Source organism: Ahaetulla prasina, chromosome 12 (genome assembly GCF_028640845.1).
Source record: "Ahaetulla prasina isolate Xishuangbanna chromosome 12, ASM2864084v1, whole genome shotgun sequence".
Classification (NCBI taxonomy): domain Eukaryota; kingdom Metazoa; phylum Chordata; class Lepidosauria; order Squamata; family Colubridae; genus Ahaetulla; species Ahaetulla prasina.
The window spans coordinates 27,814,110-27,829,804 of record NC_080550.1 but is presented as its reverse complement, the minus strand read 5'-3'; the positions used below and the strand labels follow the sequence as shown (position 1 = coordinate 27,829,804).

Sequence of the window (15,695 nt, the reverse complement as noted above, 5' to 3'; positions counted from 1 at the left end):
AATCTGAGAAAGCTCTCGAGTTTCTCCTGGAGATAAAGGTATTCGTAGCTTTGGTTTCCTAGTCTGGTCCACCTCAAAGGGCTGATAGAAATTGCTAGTGAGGATGTAGTAGAGCCCAACACACAACAGGAAGAAGTTTGCCTCCAAAACTGCCCTTAAGGTGGGCAAATTGTTTGTGGGATATAAAACTTCAGAAACAAATGTTTCTCTCTGCAAGTAGGTTTTTTTATATATATGTAGCAGTGCACCCTGTTATCTGAAAATTATAACAGCTAACTGCAATGTGTTAATTAAAACAATAACCAAGAAGCATCTTTTGAGCATTAATGTATGCTAATCGGCATAATATCCTTTTCTTTCGGTAAAAAAACTTACCCTTGGTTCTTAAAGCTTACAAAATACCATTGCGGTTTCAATTTCCAGAAAGCATAATAAAATAGAATCTCGGTAATACCTTCTTAGAATGACCTATTCCTCACATGAATCATGCATAACTTTTTAATGTGGCCAACAAGGACAATAAAGTGTAGACATTTATTTAATTATGACTATACAAATTAGTTGTAAATTTTGCAAAGGCGCATATGGTATTTCCTCTTTTACTGCCGTTTTAAACAGCACAAGAACCATTTTTTTAAAAAAAATGTGTTTGATTCATTTAACATTTGCAGCAACAGACTGTAGAAAAGGTTGATTCACTGATTTTTCTTCCTGCTTCTATGTGAAAAGAGTCTCTTGGTTTTCCCACTATTTAGCAGCCAGGATCTTTAACAGAAGGTTTGGCCAGGAAAAGAAACCAGTCCTGCTTGCTGGAAAGCCACAGATATGTCATTGGAAAAATGGTGGCATTAAGCAGGGCTTAAGGAACCATGGCCCCTTTATGACTTGTGGACTTCAACTCCCAGAATTCCTGAGCCAGACATATTGTCCCCCCCACTTTTTTATGTGTGTGTGAAGGTGCTGTGGGAAGAAATGTCTATCTGGGTTCAGTTCCAAGCGGGGAGAAAGACAGTGGAAACATGGAGGCTGATTGGAAAGATGGTTTAATGATGAAACAGAACCACGTGGAGTTGAGAGGGAGAGGTTTATGCCTTTTCTTGGGCCTTGCACTTGAACTTTCTGTTTCTGTAAAAGAACATGTATTCTATTGGCTATTGTCAGACTCCTATGGGGCCATGTAGGGGTTATGTAGGGGTCATAGCTGGCTCTATAGGCAAAGTACAAATCCTAGGAGCTTGTCTGAGCTAAGTTTGGTTGAAGTTTGGGGTGATGCATTGAAGGGGCTTGTGTTCTTAAAAGGTGTTGGGAAATTCCTATTCTGGCTTAATGGCTTTTTTCTGTGTTGGATCTTGGGTTGAGGGTATTTGCTTATGAATAGAGCTATCTAGATGACAACAACAACAACAACAACAACAACAACAGAGTTGGAAGGGACCTTGGAGGTCTTCTAGTCCAACCCCCTGCCCAGGCAGGAAACCCTACACACCATTTCAGACAAATGGTTATCCAACATTTTCTTTAAAATTTCCAGTGTTGGTGCATTCACAACTTCTGCAGATACTTGGCTTCTTCCAATAAACTCTTTATCTCTTAAGTGTTGGCATCTGCTATGGGCTGCTAAAAAAAGTTGGGGGCTGCTTTCTCCCTCTAAAAAACATGTTTTTTCCATTTCTCATCCAAGGAAATATAATATTCTGCCTTTTTAATTTTTCTCAAAATATTTCATTCTTCTAGGAGAGGGGTGGGTGGGTGCTAACTTTCTGCAATGCAATTGAGGACAAAAACTGCCAGGGAAGAAGGTGTAGCACAGAGGTCTCCAATTACGCTGGCTGGAGAATTCTGAAAAGTTAAAGTCCACAAGTCTTAAAGCTTCCAAGTTTGAAGTCCTGGTTTAGCATGATCCCTACATTTAATGTCGTGACACATGTGATCTAAAAGATGCTGTGCAATTTTCGGTATATAGGTATGAAGTTATCAAAAGCTTTGCCTTTTTCCCCTCATGTGATGAGGGATAATATCAAAGGACTATAAAAAGAACAAAGGAAAAAAGTAATAGGGGCTCATAACAACAGGTCAAATATCAGCAAGTTGGCAAAAAGATTGTTTGCTTTTCTTTCTTACTTTCTTTGTTTTTTAGCAGCCTTCATGTAGCCCAGAGGGAGCCTTTCGTTATTGGGACACACAAGACATGCACTAATTTTACGGTTTCAAGTCCTTGGGGTTTCTTCATTTCAAATTTTAATTTTTTTGCCTTGAGGGAGAGATGAGCCAAATTATTTCAGATTCAGTTGGGACAGAATTTGAGGGCCATTTACTAACAGCCAAATACATTCTTTCTCCAAAAAAAAAAACACCCCACGCAACCACCACCCTGGACTTCGCTTATTCCCTTTTTTTTTAAATAACAAGTGAGAATGAACTGCATGATAGTTTTGCTTTTTTTAAAAAAAAAGTTGCTAATCTAAAATATTTATTTTTAAATATGTTGCACTTCGCAGAATGTGGATTCTTCTCTCTCTCCTTAACTTCAGGATTCACGTTGTCTTTTTTTTTTTTATAAATAATTTTTATTTCCATTTTCCAACATCATATTTATGTACAAACTATTATCCATCATTAATCATTAATTTTTATTTATTACTGATTCAGGCCTGCCCGACTGCCACTTCCTTTCTTCACAACCTCCCTCTCTACCCTCTACTACTTTCCCATCCATCCTCATCTCCTTCACTTTACTACTTCCTCTCCTCCTTCTCCACTCCTCCCTTCTTCCACCCTATCTAACCTTCTTATTCCCCTCCTCCTTCTCTACTCATTCCTACCTACTTTCTTCCCTCCTTCTACTCCTCTCTCCTTTTCTTCCTGAAATGGCAGTCGAGCATCCCCAATATCATTTAAATTTTTTTAATTTCATATCTTCAAAAATTACTGTACATTAATAATCAATCCATGTATCATTCCCCCCCTTCCCCCCCTCCTCCCCCTTCCCCCCAGATTCACCTTGTCTTTTGAGGCACAGCCTCCCCAAAGCAGTTTACAAAGCATAACATCAGTGGTGGGATTCCTGCCAGTTCGCACCACTTCGGGAGAACCGGTTGTTAACTTTCTGAGCAGTTTGGTGAACTGGTTGTTGGAAGAAATCATTAGGGAAGAGAACCGGTTGTTAAATTAATTGAATCCCACCATTGCATAACATCTTAAACAATAATTTAACAAGTTAAAATAGCATCCTAAAATATTTTGAATAACAGATGCAGCGAGCCTGATAAAATACAGATGGACATCCATTCCCTGGAACAAATCTCCACATGGAGTGTTTTGCTGTTTCATATTCTTGGTTGCTAGGTCCAGGGAGGGGTGGGAGGAGAGAGGAGGCAACATATAGGAAGTTTATTAGCTATGAACAATATTTAGTAGTTACTCGCTGCTTTCTTTCTGCCAGGTGGCCCTTGAAACAGGAAGCCAACTGAGATGCTGACCTCAGCTCAAGCTTTGGGGATTAAAGAGAAGACCTTTGCTTCTTTCGGTGGGCTTAAACTGGATTGATAAGAGGGCATTAATGATGAAGCTGACCTGCATGTTTTCCTTCATTCTTCTGTTTGGAGCAGCTGGGCTTCTCATTTTCATCCATCTGCAGGATCCAGAAGAAGTTGTACCCCAGCAAGCCCCAGGTTAGTTCCACAGGTTCTGCTTTCACACTGTTTTTATCAAATGTTTTTTTTTAAAAAAAACTAAATAACACTTATGGGAAAGAATATCCTGAAAGATTTTCTGTAATTCAGATAAGTGGAAAGGTTCATATTATCGGTTGAAGAAAAGTTGTGCCAAACTGTTGGAAGGTTCTTGAACTGTAAGGTTTATTCGTTTCCTGCAAACTCTACAGTGCACTTTTGTTTCCAAGCAAACAGTTGCAACCTTTAATTCAATGATGGAAAGTATTGTCAATGTGTATGGCTTGTCAGTTCAACAGGCAATATTTTCCTGTTCTGTCTGTTCTGAGGTGATATATCTAGCACTCAGGGGAAAACCTGGCTGACGGCAGTTTCTCAACCAAAATGGAATCACCCCAAAATCTCATGTGGGAAAAAAGTGCATTTTCTCATATACCATAGAAAGACAAGTCAGAAAAATACTATCATGGACATTGTATTCTAATAAATGGTGAGAAAACGTATCTGTAGCCTTTCACTTAGGAATTAATGCCGAATCAAAACGCACCTACTATTATTTTCACTAATCTGGTGTTCTTGAGTTTGTCTCTGTAGTTCCCAGAATTCTCACATTGGCCAGGATTGCCACATGTTGAAATCCCAGCAGATCCAGTGGTTCACAAGTTGGGGAAGGTTGAAGTATATAGAGAGGATCTGCCACATTTGGTTTAAGGGGTCTGGAGAGGATTCCTAAACTTTGTTTGGGAATTCATCTGCTCTTTCAAGTTGTTAAAAACAGTCTTTTGAGTTTCATGAGGACTTGGCTTTGCACTCTTGTCTAGGTTTGGATGAGAAACAGTGGGATAATTTTGATTAGGTTATAGTATGGGTGTCAAACTCGATTTCATTGAGGGTCGCATCAGGGTTGTGTTTGACCTTGGAGGGCCGGGGTGTGTGGCTGGGGGTGGGCATTGGCATGGTGGGCATGGCCAGCTCGATGTCACCCGTGTCGGGGGCATCTGTGGTACCCAAGTGCTAAAGCAGGACTTCCCTGAGACCTTCACTTACTCTTATTATAACCTTCCTTCCTTCCTTCCTTCCTTCCTTCCTTCCTTCCTTCCTTCCTTCCTTCCTTCCTTCCTTCCTTCCTTCCTTCTCCTTCCTTCCTCCTGCCCCTCTTTCCTTATTTTTCCTTCCTCGCTCTCTTTCCATTTTTTCTTCTTTTCCTTCGTCTTTTCTCTTTCCTTTTATCCTTTCCTGTCCTTTCTTGCATGCTCAAAAGGGGAAACATTTCTCCTTTTGTTTTGTTTTTAGTTTGATTTGATAGCCCTCTGCCAGCGAAAACAAAGCTCCATTTTTGTTAGCAGAGGCACCGCAGGCTGGTCCTTTGCTATTTCCAGACCAGCTCCATGGGCAAGATCTAAGCACCCCTCAGTCCAGATCTGGCCTCCAGGCCTTGAGTTCAACACCCCTGGTTTATAGTGTTTGTAGGTGTTCAATAAAAACTTTCCCCTTACCAAAGTGGTACTATCTGAACCAGCCAAACACAAGATTTTTGTGAAGCAATTGTAGTTGACCCTTGGTAGCAACCAAGTCCTTCCTGACACATCCCACCTCAGCATATTTTAGAATGACCTCTGAATTTTAGATGCATTTCCACAAAAGTGCCACCATATGATATTCCCAAGGAGAAAACAATCATACTTTTTCTGAGGAGAAAATAATCACTGTTAATATAATCAGTCCAGTTAATTAGAGATAGTGGCCATGTGTTGTACGAGGGGGTGGGGACTAGAAAAAAACTCTTGCTTGACATGGTTGAGGAAAACAGAAAGGGAAAAAAAAGGTTGATTAGAGGATAATACATCTACTTAATATGCAAGTACCCCGGGTTCAAATCCCAGAAGGGTATGGCTAGCTGATGAGAACTAAATAGCTTGAAATAGATCTATACTAGTCTCCCTTTATTTCTTTGTTAAACATAAATTTAACACAAAAAATAGTCTGTTGCTAAAGCTACTGCCTGCGAAGGCACCTGGATTGGGGTCTGAAAGGCGGAAGCGGAAGCAGTCTGCTCCGTCCCATCATTGGGTAGACCAGGTTGCCCTGATAGACCGGTCTCACGGGAAAAACCACTTAGATAGGAAGTAAATTAAATGGGATAGACTGAATTAGGGAGATCACTGGGATCTCCCTGGAACAGCTCTGGATGATTTCTGGGAACAAATCAAGGGAATGAAGGATCATTTGTCCATACATACAGTTGTCAAAATCAGACTTGACTTGATGGCACTTAGCTAAGTAGTTTCTGAAGCAAAGTTAAGATGTTTTGTTCTTCCGTTTTCACTGCCTGCTTTAGAGATGGTAGTTTGTTTATAGCCTGAGCAGCCGTGATGCAAATTAAATGAGAATCATAAAACTTTTAAGTAATGCTTGCATTACTTCCCGTCACCAAAGTATTCCTGACAGTGGCTGTTGTTGTTGATTTGTAACCATTCATTTATTGCTTCACACTGCAACCTAATTGTTATCCTGTACTGAGAAAGCAATATCGAAGTAATTTTCCACAACATTAGTTACAATTTTCTTCTGATCCTTCAAGTGCAACAGTCCCATCCTGTTGGCTTCTCTGAGCATATAAACCTTGATTACATTTATCTCTTGGAAACGAAGACTTAAAATATATATATAAAATATACGTATTTGCAGGTGTTGTAGAAGCCTTTTCCTGGCGGGGTTCAGACATTTTGTCCTGATATTAGGTGAAGTCCAGAGCATTTCCTTCTGCTTTGATGGACTGTTTTGATGGACAGCTCTTTAAAAAGGGCAAAACAGAATCTACGAGCGCTTGCGATAAAACTATGCAACATATTTTGCTTGCTGTGTCAGATATGGTAACTTCACCCACTGCAGAGACTTGGAGGAATATCACTAATGAATGCCAGAGTGACATTTGAAGGGCTGCACAGAATGTTCTGAAAGGATGATGTTTGTTTCAAAAGTTGGAGGCAGCTGAATAGATTTGCCAAAAAATTATATTCGCCTCCTGAACATTTGTGTTGTTTTATTGCTGATTTGTTCTGTGCTGTTTGATTGAAGTGGCTGGTTCTTCTTCATCATCCACAATCTTTGGCTTCTTGGCTTAAATACTTAGTGAATGGTTTTGACTGTGACCATCTTCGCGCGTTTCCATGACATCATCCTTTCTGAAGCAGAATTGTGGCATCCACGATATCACCCAGATGGCACATTCCATCAAGTTATATTGCATTGTGTAGGCAAAACAAATGAAGGCTTGGACCAACAAGGAGAAAGGAACATGTGAAATGAGGTAAAGTGACATTTGAGCTCCATCCTAGAAGTGATGCTGAGAAAAATGTTGTCAAGATAAAAGGAACATGAAAGTGATGGGAAAAAGGTGGAAACATCTTTGTCATTTCTGCAACTTCCCTTTTCTGTCCTAAGGACTTATCATTCCAAATACAACATGGTTTAGATTTAAGTCAGGGTGTGTCGTCAATAACTTTTTCCTTAAACATACACCTACATCACTTTTCTTCCCCCGTTGTTATCCCTGTGGGCACAGTAGTTATACTGCTAAAGCCCTCCATAGGTTAGATCACCAGCCTTCTTCAGGCTCACACCTTCCAGATGATGAATGGGGGGCTGCAATACCCCAGAATTTCTGGCCAGTAGGCGAATTCCGGTCATTATAGTACCGATATATCCAGAGGTCACTATGTTGGGAAGAACTGGATTAGAGTGATGGTTGTGGGTCGGACTGGAAGTTTCAATTCCTTTATTCCACTGCTATTTGCACTGAATAATTATAGACCAGTCACTTCCTTTCTCCGTAACATGACTTTTTTTTTGAATTTATATCCCGCCCTTCTCCAAAGACTCAGGGCGGCTTACACTATGTCAAGCAATAGTCTTCATCCATTTGTATACTATATACAAAGTCAACTTATTGCCCCCAACAATCTGGGTCCTCATTTTACCTACCTTATAAAGGATGGAAGGCTGAGTCAACCTTGGGCCTGGTGGGACTTGAACCTGCAATATTGCAAGCAGTTGCTGTTAATAATAGGCTGCATTAGCCTGTTGCGCCACCAGAGGCTCAGGTTGGGAGTTATGGTACAGGTAGTCCTTGACTTACAACAGTTCATTTAGTGACTATTCAAAGTTACAATTACACTGAAAAAAGTGACATGACTGTTTTTCACAGGGTCATGGGATCAAAATTTGGATGCTTGACAACTGATTCATATCTATGATGGTTGCAGAGTCCTGGGGTCATGTGATCTATATTTGGATGCTTGGCAACTGGGTTCATATTTATGACGGTCGCAGTGTCCCATGGTCATGTGATCCCCTTTTGCGACCTTCTGACAAGCAAAGTCCATGGGGAAGCCAGATGGGGCAAAACTCACTTTACAAATGTCTTTCTTAGCAATATAAATAAGTCGAGGACTACCTGCACTGGAAAACGTTTTGCTTGCTAACATGTGTGGGAAATATTTTACAAATGGTCAGGAAATAATCAAATGGTCCATAAATTTATGCTGAGAAGATCAATGGATGGATGAATGTATCTATCAGATTTTAATAAAAGATTGCCAACCTTGGCAAAGATAGGAGAAAGATGGAGGGGACAATTAATAAAGCCGTGAGAAATGTTTGTTTGGGCAACATTAAGCAGTGAAAAAAATATTTCATTTAGATTAGTCATGAAACTTCTGTCAGTGATAGTATGATGCAGAAACAAAATGTTACTCTTGGCATAAATTTTGTTAAAGAGTTTTGAGTAAAAGATTAAAAACTAACAAGAATTAATATAAAATAAAAGAAAGTAAAAGGAGAGGGGGGGAACAATTCCTCAAAAGTGCAAATAAAGAGAATGAAAAGAAATAGAAAGAAGCAGCTTCTGTTTTTTTCCCCCAGCAAATAATAAGTCCAATTTTACCCTGTGGTTACAAGAAAGGCTCTCTCTTTCCATTTTCTCCTCTATTGTTCCCTAATCATCAAAGCCTTTTTGTTTTGTTTTGTGCAAAGCAATTTAGTTGTTTCTAGCAACTAAAATAGATGTTGTCTTCTCGCTAATCAAGGAAGTCAGTTTTGGTCACCTCTGCAAATTCCATCATCTCAACCATTCCTCTATTGAGAAGTTTTTCCACTTTTTAAAAAAATAAATTTTATTAATTTTCTATTAATTAAATTTTTTAGTGCTTAATAAACATCGTGTTGCCTGGGTATTTAAATTGCTTAACAATACAAATTCCCTTCTTACTCTCCACCCCTTTTTTCCAACCTCTGATTAAAACCCTGATTAAAACCCTGAAATTAAAACTATGTTCAAGTTAGTCCTGCACGTCGAAACAACAGCGTCTTCAGCTCGCGGCGGAAGGTCCGGAGGTCGGGGAGTTGACGAAGCCCCAGAGGCAGCTCATTCCAGAGGGCGGGAGCCCCCACAGAGAAGGCCCTTCCCCTGGAGGTCACCAGCCGACATTGTTTGGCTGACGGTATCCGGAGGAGGCCCTCTCTGTGAGAGCGCACTGGTCGGTGTGAGGCTACTGGTGGCAGTAGGCGGTCCCGTAAATACCCCGGTCCTAAGCCATGGAGAGCTTTGAAGGTGATAACAAGCATCTTGAATTGGACCCGGAAGATCACTGGGAGCCAGTGCAGACTGCGCAGGAGAGGTGTCACACGGGAGCCACGAGGTGCTCCCTCTATCACCCGCGTAGCCGCATTCTGGACCAGTTGAAGCCTCCGGGTCCCCTTCAAGGGGAGCCCCATGTAGAGAGCGTTGCAGTAGTCTTACGGTGTTTCTTCATTTTTCCAATATTGTGTAAAGATAATCCTCACTGCATACTTTTCTTATCAAATTTTTCTGATATTATCCCTAATAAAAACAGTTCAGGTTTAAAATCTACATGTTACCCTATTATCTTTTCTCCTGTGTGCTGCTTGGAGAGTCCAAGCTATGGGTATTCAAAGCATTTCATTGGCCAGAGACTGAGTTGCAAAATCTTTGGCTGTGCCCAGTGGTGGGATTCAGCCAGTTCGCGCCACTTCGGGAGAACCGGTTGTTAACTTTCTGAGCAGTTTGGCGAACTGCTTGTTGGAAGAAATTATTAGGGCAGAGAACCGGTTGTTAAATTACTTGAATCCCACCACTGGCTGTGCCCCTTCCTCCCAGTGGAGCCTCAGTTTTTTCAACTCAGTCGGCCTAGAGAGACTCTTATTGAGTTGCTCTTGTTGTTAGTGATTTGGATTTAAATTGTTTTGTTGGATTTGGTTGTTTGGCGGTTCGGACGGCCAGGGGAAGCGCGCCTTGGTGTAGGTGGTGCAAGCGGCCCGGCAACGACGAGATTGCGGTCAGGAGGCAGCCCGACAGATCAGCAACCTGCCTATTTCCAGCTGGCCGGCCTAATCAGAGAGGCTGAGCTGAGAACTTCAAAGAGACCGAGGCTTCAACCTTCAGGGAGTGTGGGCAGCCGGTCAGAGTGAATGGCAACTTTACCTGGACCTCTTCCACCACATGAGGACTATATTTGGCATGCCAGTCATAGATTTATTCGCCAGTCCGAGGAACACTCAGCTTCGGAGATTTTTCTCCTGCTTCTGGATGCTGGCGGCAGAGGACATCAGCGGCCTCTGTTGCCCATGGCCCTCCGGCCTCCTATATGCATTCCATCCAACACCCCTCATTCCGAGGGTAATCAGGATGATCTTGGAGGAGGGGGCGGAGGTGCTACTAATGGCACCTCACTGGCCACGGCGTCCATGGTTTGAGGATCGCATGACGCTTTCCATCACACGTCCATGGAGAATTCTTCCTCACAGGATTTTCCTCAAACAGAAGGCAGTGCAACATCCAGACCCCCAGTGGCTTCAATTGGCCATCTGGTACTTGAGAGGGAAATCCTGAAGAAGGCTCACTTTTCCAAGAAAGTGATTGAAACTGTGATGCTGGCTTTTCGCTGGGCATTGATGAACCAGATATATGATGCCACCAGGACTTCCTTCTGCCACTAGTGTAGTGTAGTGTAGTGTAGTTTCTACTTCGGCTTCTATCCCTCATGTGTTGGATTTCTTACAGAAGGGCCTCGATACCAGGTTACCTACTAACACTCTTCGCAGACAGGTGGCAGCCTTGGCCATCATTCTGCCCAGAGAAGGGTCAACTTTGCTTTCACAACACCCTAGGGTGCAATGTTTTTTGAAAGGAGTTTCCAACCTCTGACCGCCACCTGTCCATCGATATCCATCTTGGGACCTTTCAGTGGTTTTGCAGGCTCTTACAGCTTTCCCGTTTGAGCCCTTGGGGTCTACCAGCATCAGGCTCCTGACCTTCAAGGTGGCCTTTTTTGGTGGCGATCATGTCGGTGTGCAGGATTTCGGAACTGGCAGTTCTGTTGGTCCGTCCTGACCTGTGCATCTTTCACCCTGACTGGGTCATTCATCGTCTGGACCCAACATCTGTTCCAAAAGTTAACACTTTGTTCCATAGGATGCTGAACTTCTGCCCGCATCTTAGATATCTAGATGAACGTCACTGGCATAAGTTGGACGTCCATAGGGCGCTTCGTAAGTACATTAAACATACAGGTAAGTGCCAGTGGATGGAGTCCTGTTTGCTTCTTTCCAACCCAGGTCCATGGGCAAGAAGGTCATACCCTCATCGATTGGTCAATGGCTGAAGGCATGCATTGCTTTGGCATATGAACATCAGGCCAGGCTGCTCCTGGGGCGCATTATGGCACACTTGACCAGGAGTGCAGCTACCACAGCTGCCTGGGCCATGCAAGCATCGATTCTGGAGATCTGCATCGATTCTGGAGATCCGCAGAGCTGCCACCTGGGCTTCCCCTTTGCCATTCATGAGAAACTACAAGTTGGACATGTTTGCATCTGCTGAGGCAGCGTTTGGAAGACAGATGTCACAATGAATCCTTCCAGCCGAGGAGATCCTGGACCAACCTGTTTCCCACCCTACTGCAATTTAACTTGCGTATATCCCATAGCTTGGACTCTCCAAGCAGCACACAGGAGAAGAAACGTTGGACTTACCTGAACGGTCTTTCTATGTGCGTTGCAGGAGAGTCCAATCCCTCCCTGGTATGTATTGGTCTGGGGTCCAGGAGTGGCCTTTCACCCTCTCCAGTTCCAGATCTTCATTGAAGAAACTGAGGCTCGGCCGGGAGGAAGGGGCATGGCCAAAGATTTTGCAACTCAGTCTCTGGCCAATCAGATGCTTTGAATATCCATAGCTTGGACTCTCCTGCAGCACACATAGAAAGAATGTTCAGGTAAATCCAATGTTTCTTTTAGCCATCTGTTTATTTTTGCCTACAATTTTAGGAGTTTTCCCACTTTTGAACATGCAATAGCCACACTGCAATTATCATGCAAAGTTCCATGACATTTTCCCCCCAACTGCCTATCTCCAAAAACCTCTGGTTTCAATTGTATATTATAGTTTTTAAGATCTTCTGAATTATTGTATATATTTGCATCCAAAACTTTCTGAGTTTTCACATGTCCAACAAACATGATAAAATGCCCCTGTCTGTTCACATTCCTGCAAAATATATACTAGAACAGCTAATAGTTCCATGGCTTTTTACCAATATTTTCTAGAACTAATCATGTGAGCAGTTGCTATTGTGGAAATATTTCTTTTAATTGATCATGGATTTAATTGTTTTAATTTAATTGTTTTAATTGTTTTAATTGTTTATTGAATGAGACCCAAGCCATGTTTATATAACACAGTGGCTGTACTTACACTGTCTAGTAATTCACCATGCACAAGGAGTTCAGTGATATTCTTCTTAAATGCAGAATTCCTTATCATTAAATAACAGCATTAAGGATAATATAAAGCATGCAAATAAGATTTCAAGTAAAACAGTAAGTGGAAAGGTATTTTTTCTTACAGATATTAGGTATAACAGGAACTATCACTATAACTTTGCAGATGATACTAAGCTGGCAGGAATAGCCAAAACCCTAGATGATAAGCTCAAAATCCAGATGGATCTTGACAGACTTGAACACTGGGCCCTATCTAAAAAAAGGAAGTTCAATGTAGAGAAAAGTAAAGTCCTGCACTTATGCAAGAAAAAACAAAAGCACACATATAAACCAGGCTTAATAGCAATGACTATGAGAGGGATCTCGGAATCTTAGTGGACAACCAATTAAATATGAGCCAATAGTGTGTGGCGGCAGCCAAAAAAGCCATTGCAATCCTAAATTGCATTAACAGAGGAATACAATCAAGATCAAGGGAAGTACTAATGCCACTCTATAAAGTCTTAGTAAGACCACATCTAGAATACTGCATCCAGTTTTGGTCCCCATACTATAAAAAGATGTTGAGACTCTAGAAAGAGTGCAGAGAAGAGCAACCAGGATGATGAGGGGACTGGAGGCTAAAACATACGATGAACAGTTACAGGAACTGGGCATGGCTAGTCTAGTGAATAGAAGGACCAGGTGAGACGTGAGAGCAGTCTTCCAACATTTGAGGGGCTACCACAGAGAGGAGGAGGTCCAGGGGTGAAATGCTCCTGGTTCGGACTGGCTCGCGCGATCCGGTAGTGATGGCGGCTGCTGGTTTGGAGGACCGGTAGCAAAAATCCCTGGCCCCGCCCCCCCTGCCTCTGCTAAGCCACACCATCAGCAGAGGGGTTTTTTTTTTACTTTTAAAAGCCGGTTTTTCTTCAGCCGAAACATGCCTTTAAAAGTAAAAAAAAAGCCTTTGAGGATCCTGCCCCTCAGCTGAGATCGGCAGAGCCTTTAAACTTAAAAAAAAATTAAAGTCTCCTCTGGTGATCTCACCCGAGTTCCTCATCAGCAGAACCTTACTTGTACTCTTACTTGTAGAAAACATGTTTTCTACAAGTAAGAGTAGAGATTCTAAGGCGCTTACCTGATTACTGATGAACACATCAGCCTGAAAGCCCCAGTTTCACTTTCAGCCAGACAGAATCAATTGCTTAGCTAATCTATTTCCTCATGATCAACTAATGCTGGCTGGCTTTGCTGGCTGAGGAACTCTGGGAATTGAAGTCCACAATAAAATTAAAATAAAATAAAATAAAATAAAATAAAATAAAATAAAATAAACAAAATAATAATAATAATAATATTTTAATTTCTATACGCCTTCTCCCGAAGGACTCAGGCGGTTTACAGCCAGAATAAAAATACAGCAATACATACAATATTAAAACAAAACAAAACAAAATAAATAATAATAATATTTATTCATTTGCAGGACTGGGCTAGGTTTTAAATTTGTATTGATTTTAATTGGTTTTAGTATTTATATCATTTTAATTAATTTGGCTTTAGAATAAGTTTTTAATTGTGATCTTAATCTGTATTTATATGTTTTATTGGCCTGTGAACCGCCCTGAGTCCTTCGGGAGATAGGGCGGTATACAAATTTGATTAATAAATAAAATAAAATAAAATAAAATAAAATAAAATAAAAAAAATAAAAAAATAAAATAATAATAATAATAATAATAATAATAATAATAATAATAATAATAATAATAATATTTTAATTTCTATACCGCCCTTCTCCCGAAGGACTCAGAGCGGTTTACAGCCAGAATAAAAATACAGCAATACATACAATATTAAAAACAAACATTAAAAAACTTATTAAATTTGGCCTAATATTAAAATACAAGTAACACTAAAAATTAACACTAGTAACACTGTCAAGGTTCCAGAAAAACCTCTTCTGCATAAAGAAAACTCAGAAGCCATTGTCTTTAAGAGTTCTTTACTAGCATGAGGAAACTGGCACACGATGAGTGAAATTCCAAAACTGAACTTCCGGATTCTTTTCCCAGTTATACAAACCCCAAGAGTTCCACCCCCCTAACCCCTTTGATGGTCACATGGTCCCACGTTCTCCCAATTCATTCGAATATCTTCTCGCCACTCTTCCTGCAGATGTGAACACCATCCAACCTTGACCGCCTGAAGAATGTTACCGTACCCCTCAGCCCCTCTTCTTCCCCTCAGGGGAAAAATGTGGCAGCGTCTGGAAACCTAAAGTCTAGTATGGTTTCCAGGCCTGACACACTAAAGTAACACTAAAGTAACACTAAAAATTAATATAAAATTAAAACAAAACAAAACAAAATAAAATAAAATATTTGTGCAGCTTTCTGAGATTTGGTGTGTTTCTGTAGTGTTTCACTCTAACTACACACATACACACACACAAAATCTCAGAAAGCTGTATGTGGCATTGTGTGTATGTGTGTGTGTCAGTTGTGTTATGTGTGTGTAAAGTGTGAAAGTTGGTTTTTGGTACCTCTTATTGTTTTTTATACTTTGTTTATTATTTTTATTATTTATTGTTATTGGCCACGCCCACCCAGTCATCTGACCACCAAGCCACACCCACCAATTAAGCCACGCCCACAGAACCGGTAGGGAAAATTTTTAGATTTCACCCCTGAGGAGGTCAAGCTATTTTCCAAGGCGCCAAGGAACCACCAGGGCAGTCAAGGAATAATGGATGGAAAGTGAACAAGGAGAGATTCAACCTGGAAATGAGGAGAAAGTTTCTGACAGTGAGAACAATCAACCAATGGAACAGAAGTTGCCTTCGGAAGTTGTGGGAGCTTCATCAATGGAGGCTTTCAAGAAGAGACTGGACTGCCCTCTGTCAGAAATGGTGTAGGGTCTCCTGGTTGAGCAGGTGATTGGACTAGATGACCTATTAGGTCCCTTCCAACTCTGTTAATCTGTTAAACTGCTGGTGTTATATTTATAATGAAGAATATATTTTGTACAGGGGGAGATGGTTGGACCAAAGAGTTTACATTTGCAGCTAAAGAGTTGCCCATGACCTGCATCACTTTAATCCTGAGGACAGATAAACAAGCCTGAGATTGGATCTGCCCATTATTACTGCACTCAGCCATGAGTGCAGTAATAATGGCAGCTCTTTGAACTATGGAAAATTTCCATAGTTTCACATTTCAACGCCTCTCTTCCCTTTGCTTA

At 41.2% G+C, this 15,695-nt stretch overlaps 1 protein-coding gene across 1 annotated transcript in view; it reads left to right on the top strand.

Annotated features, from left to right (window-relative positions):
* Positions 1-15,695, top strand: part of CHST8 (carbohydrate sulfotransferase 8) — a 314,355-nt gene that overhangs the window by 29,124 nt on the left and 269,536 nt on the right. Inside the window, exon 3 of the mRNA XM_058154807.1 lies at positions 3,443-3,671. Coding sequence (XP_058010790.1) covers positions 3,560-3,671 — 112 coding nt within the window. The 5' untranslated portion in view covers positions 3,443-3,559. The remainder of the gene's footprint in view (positions 1-3,442; positions 3,672-15,695) is intronic.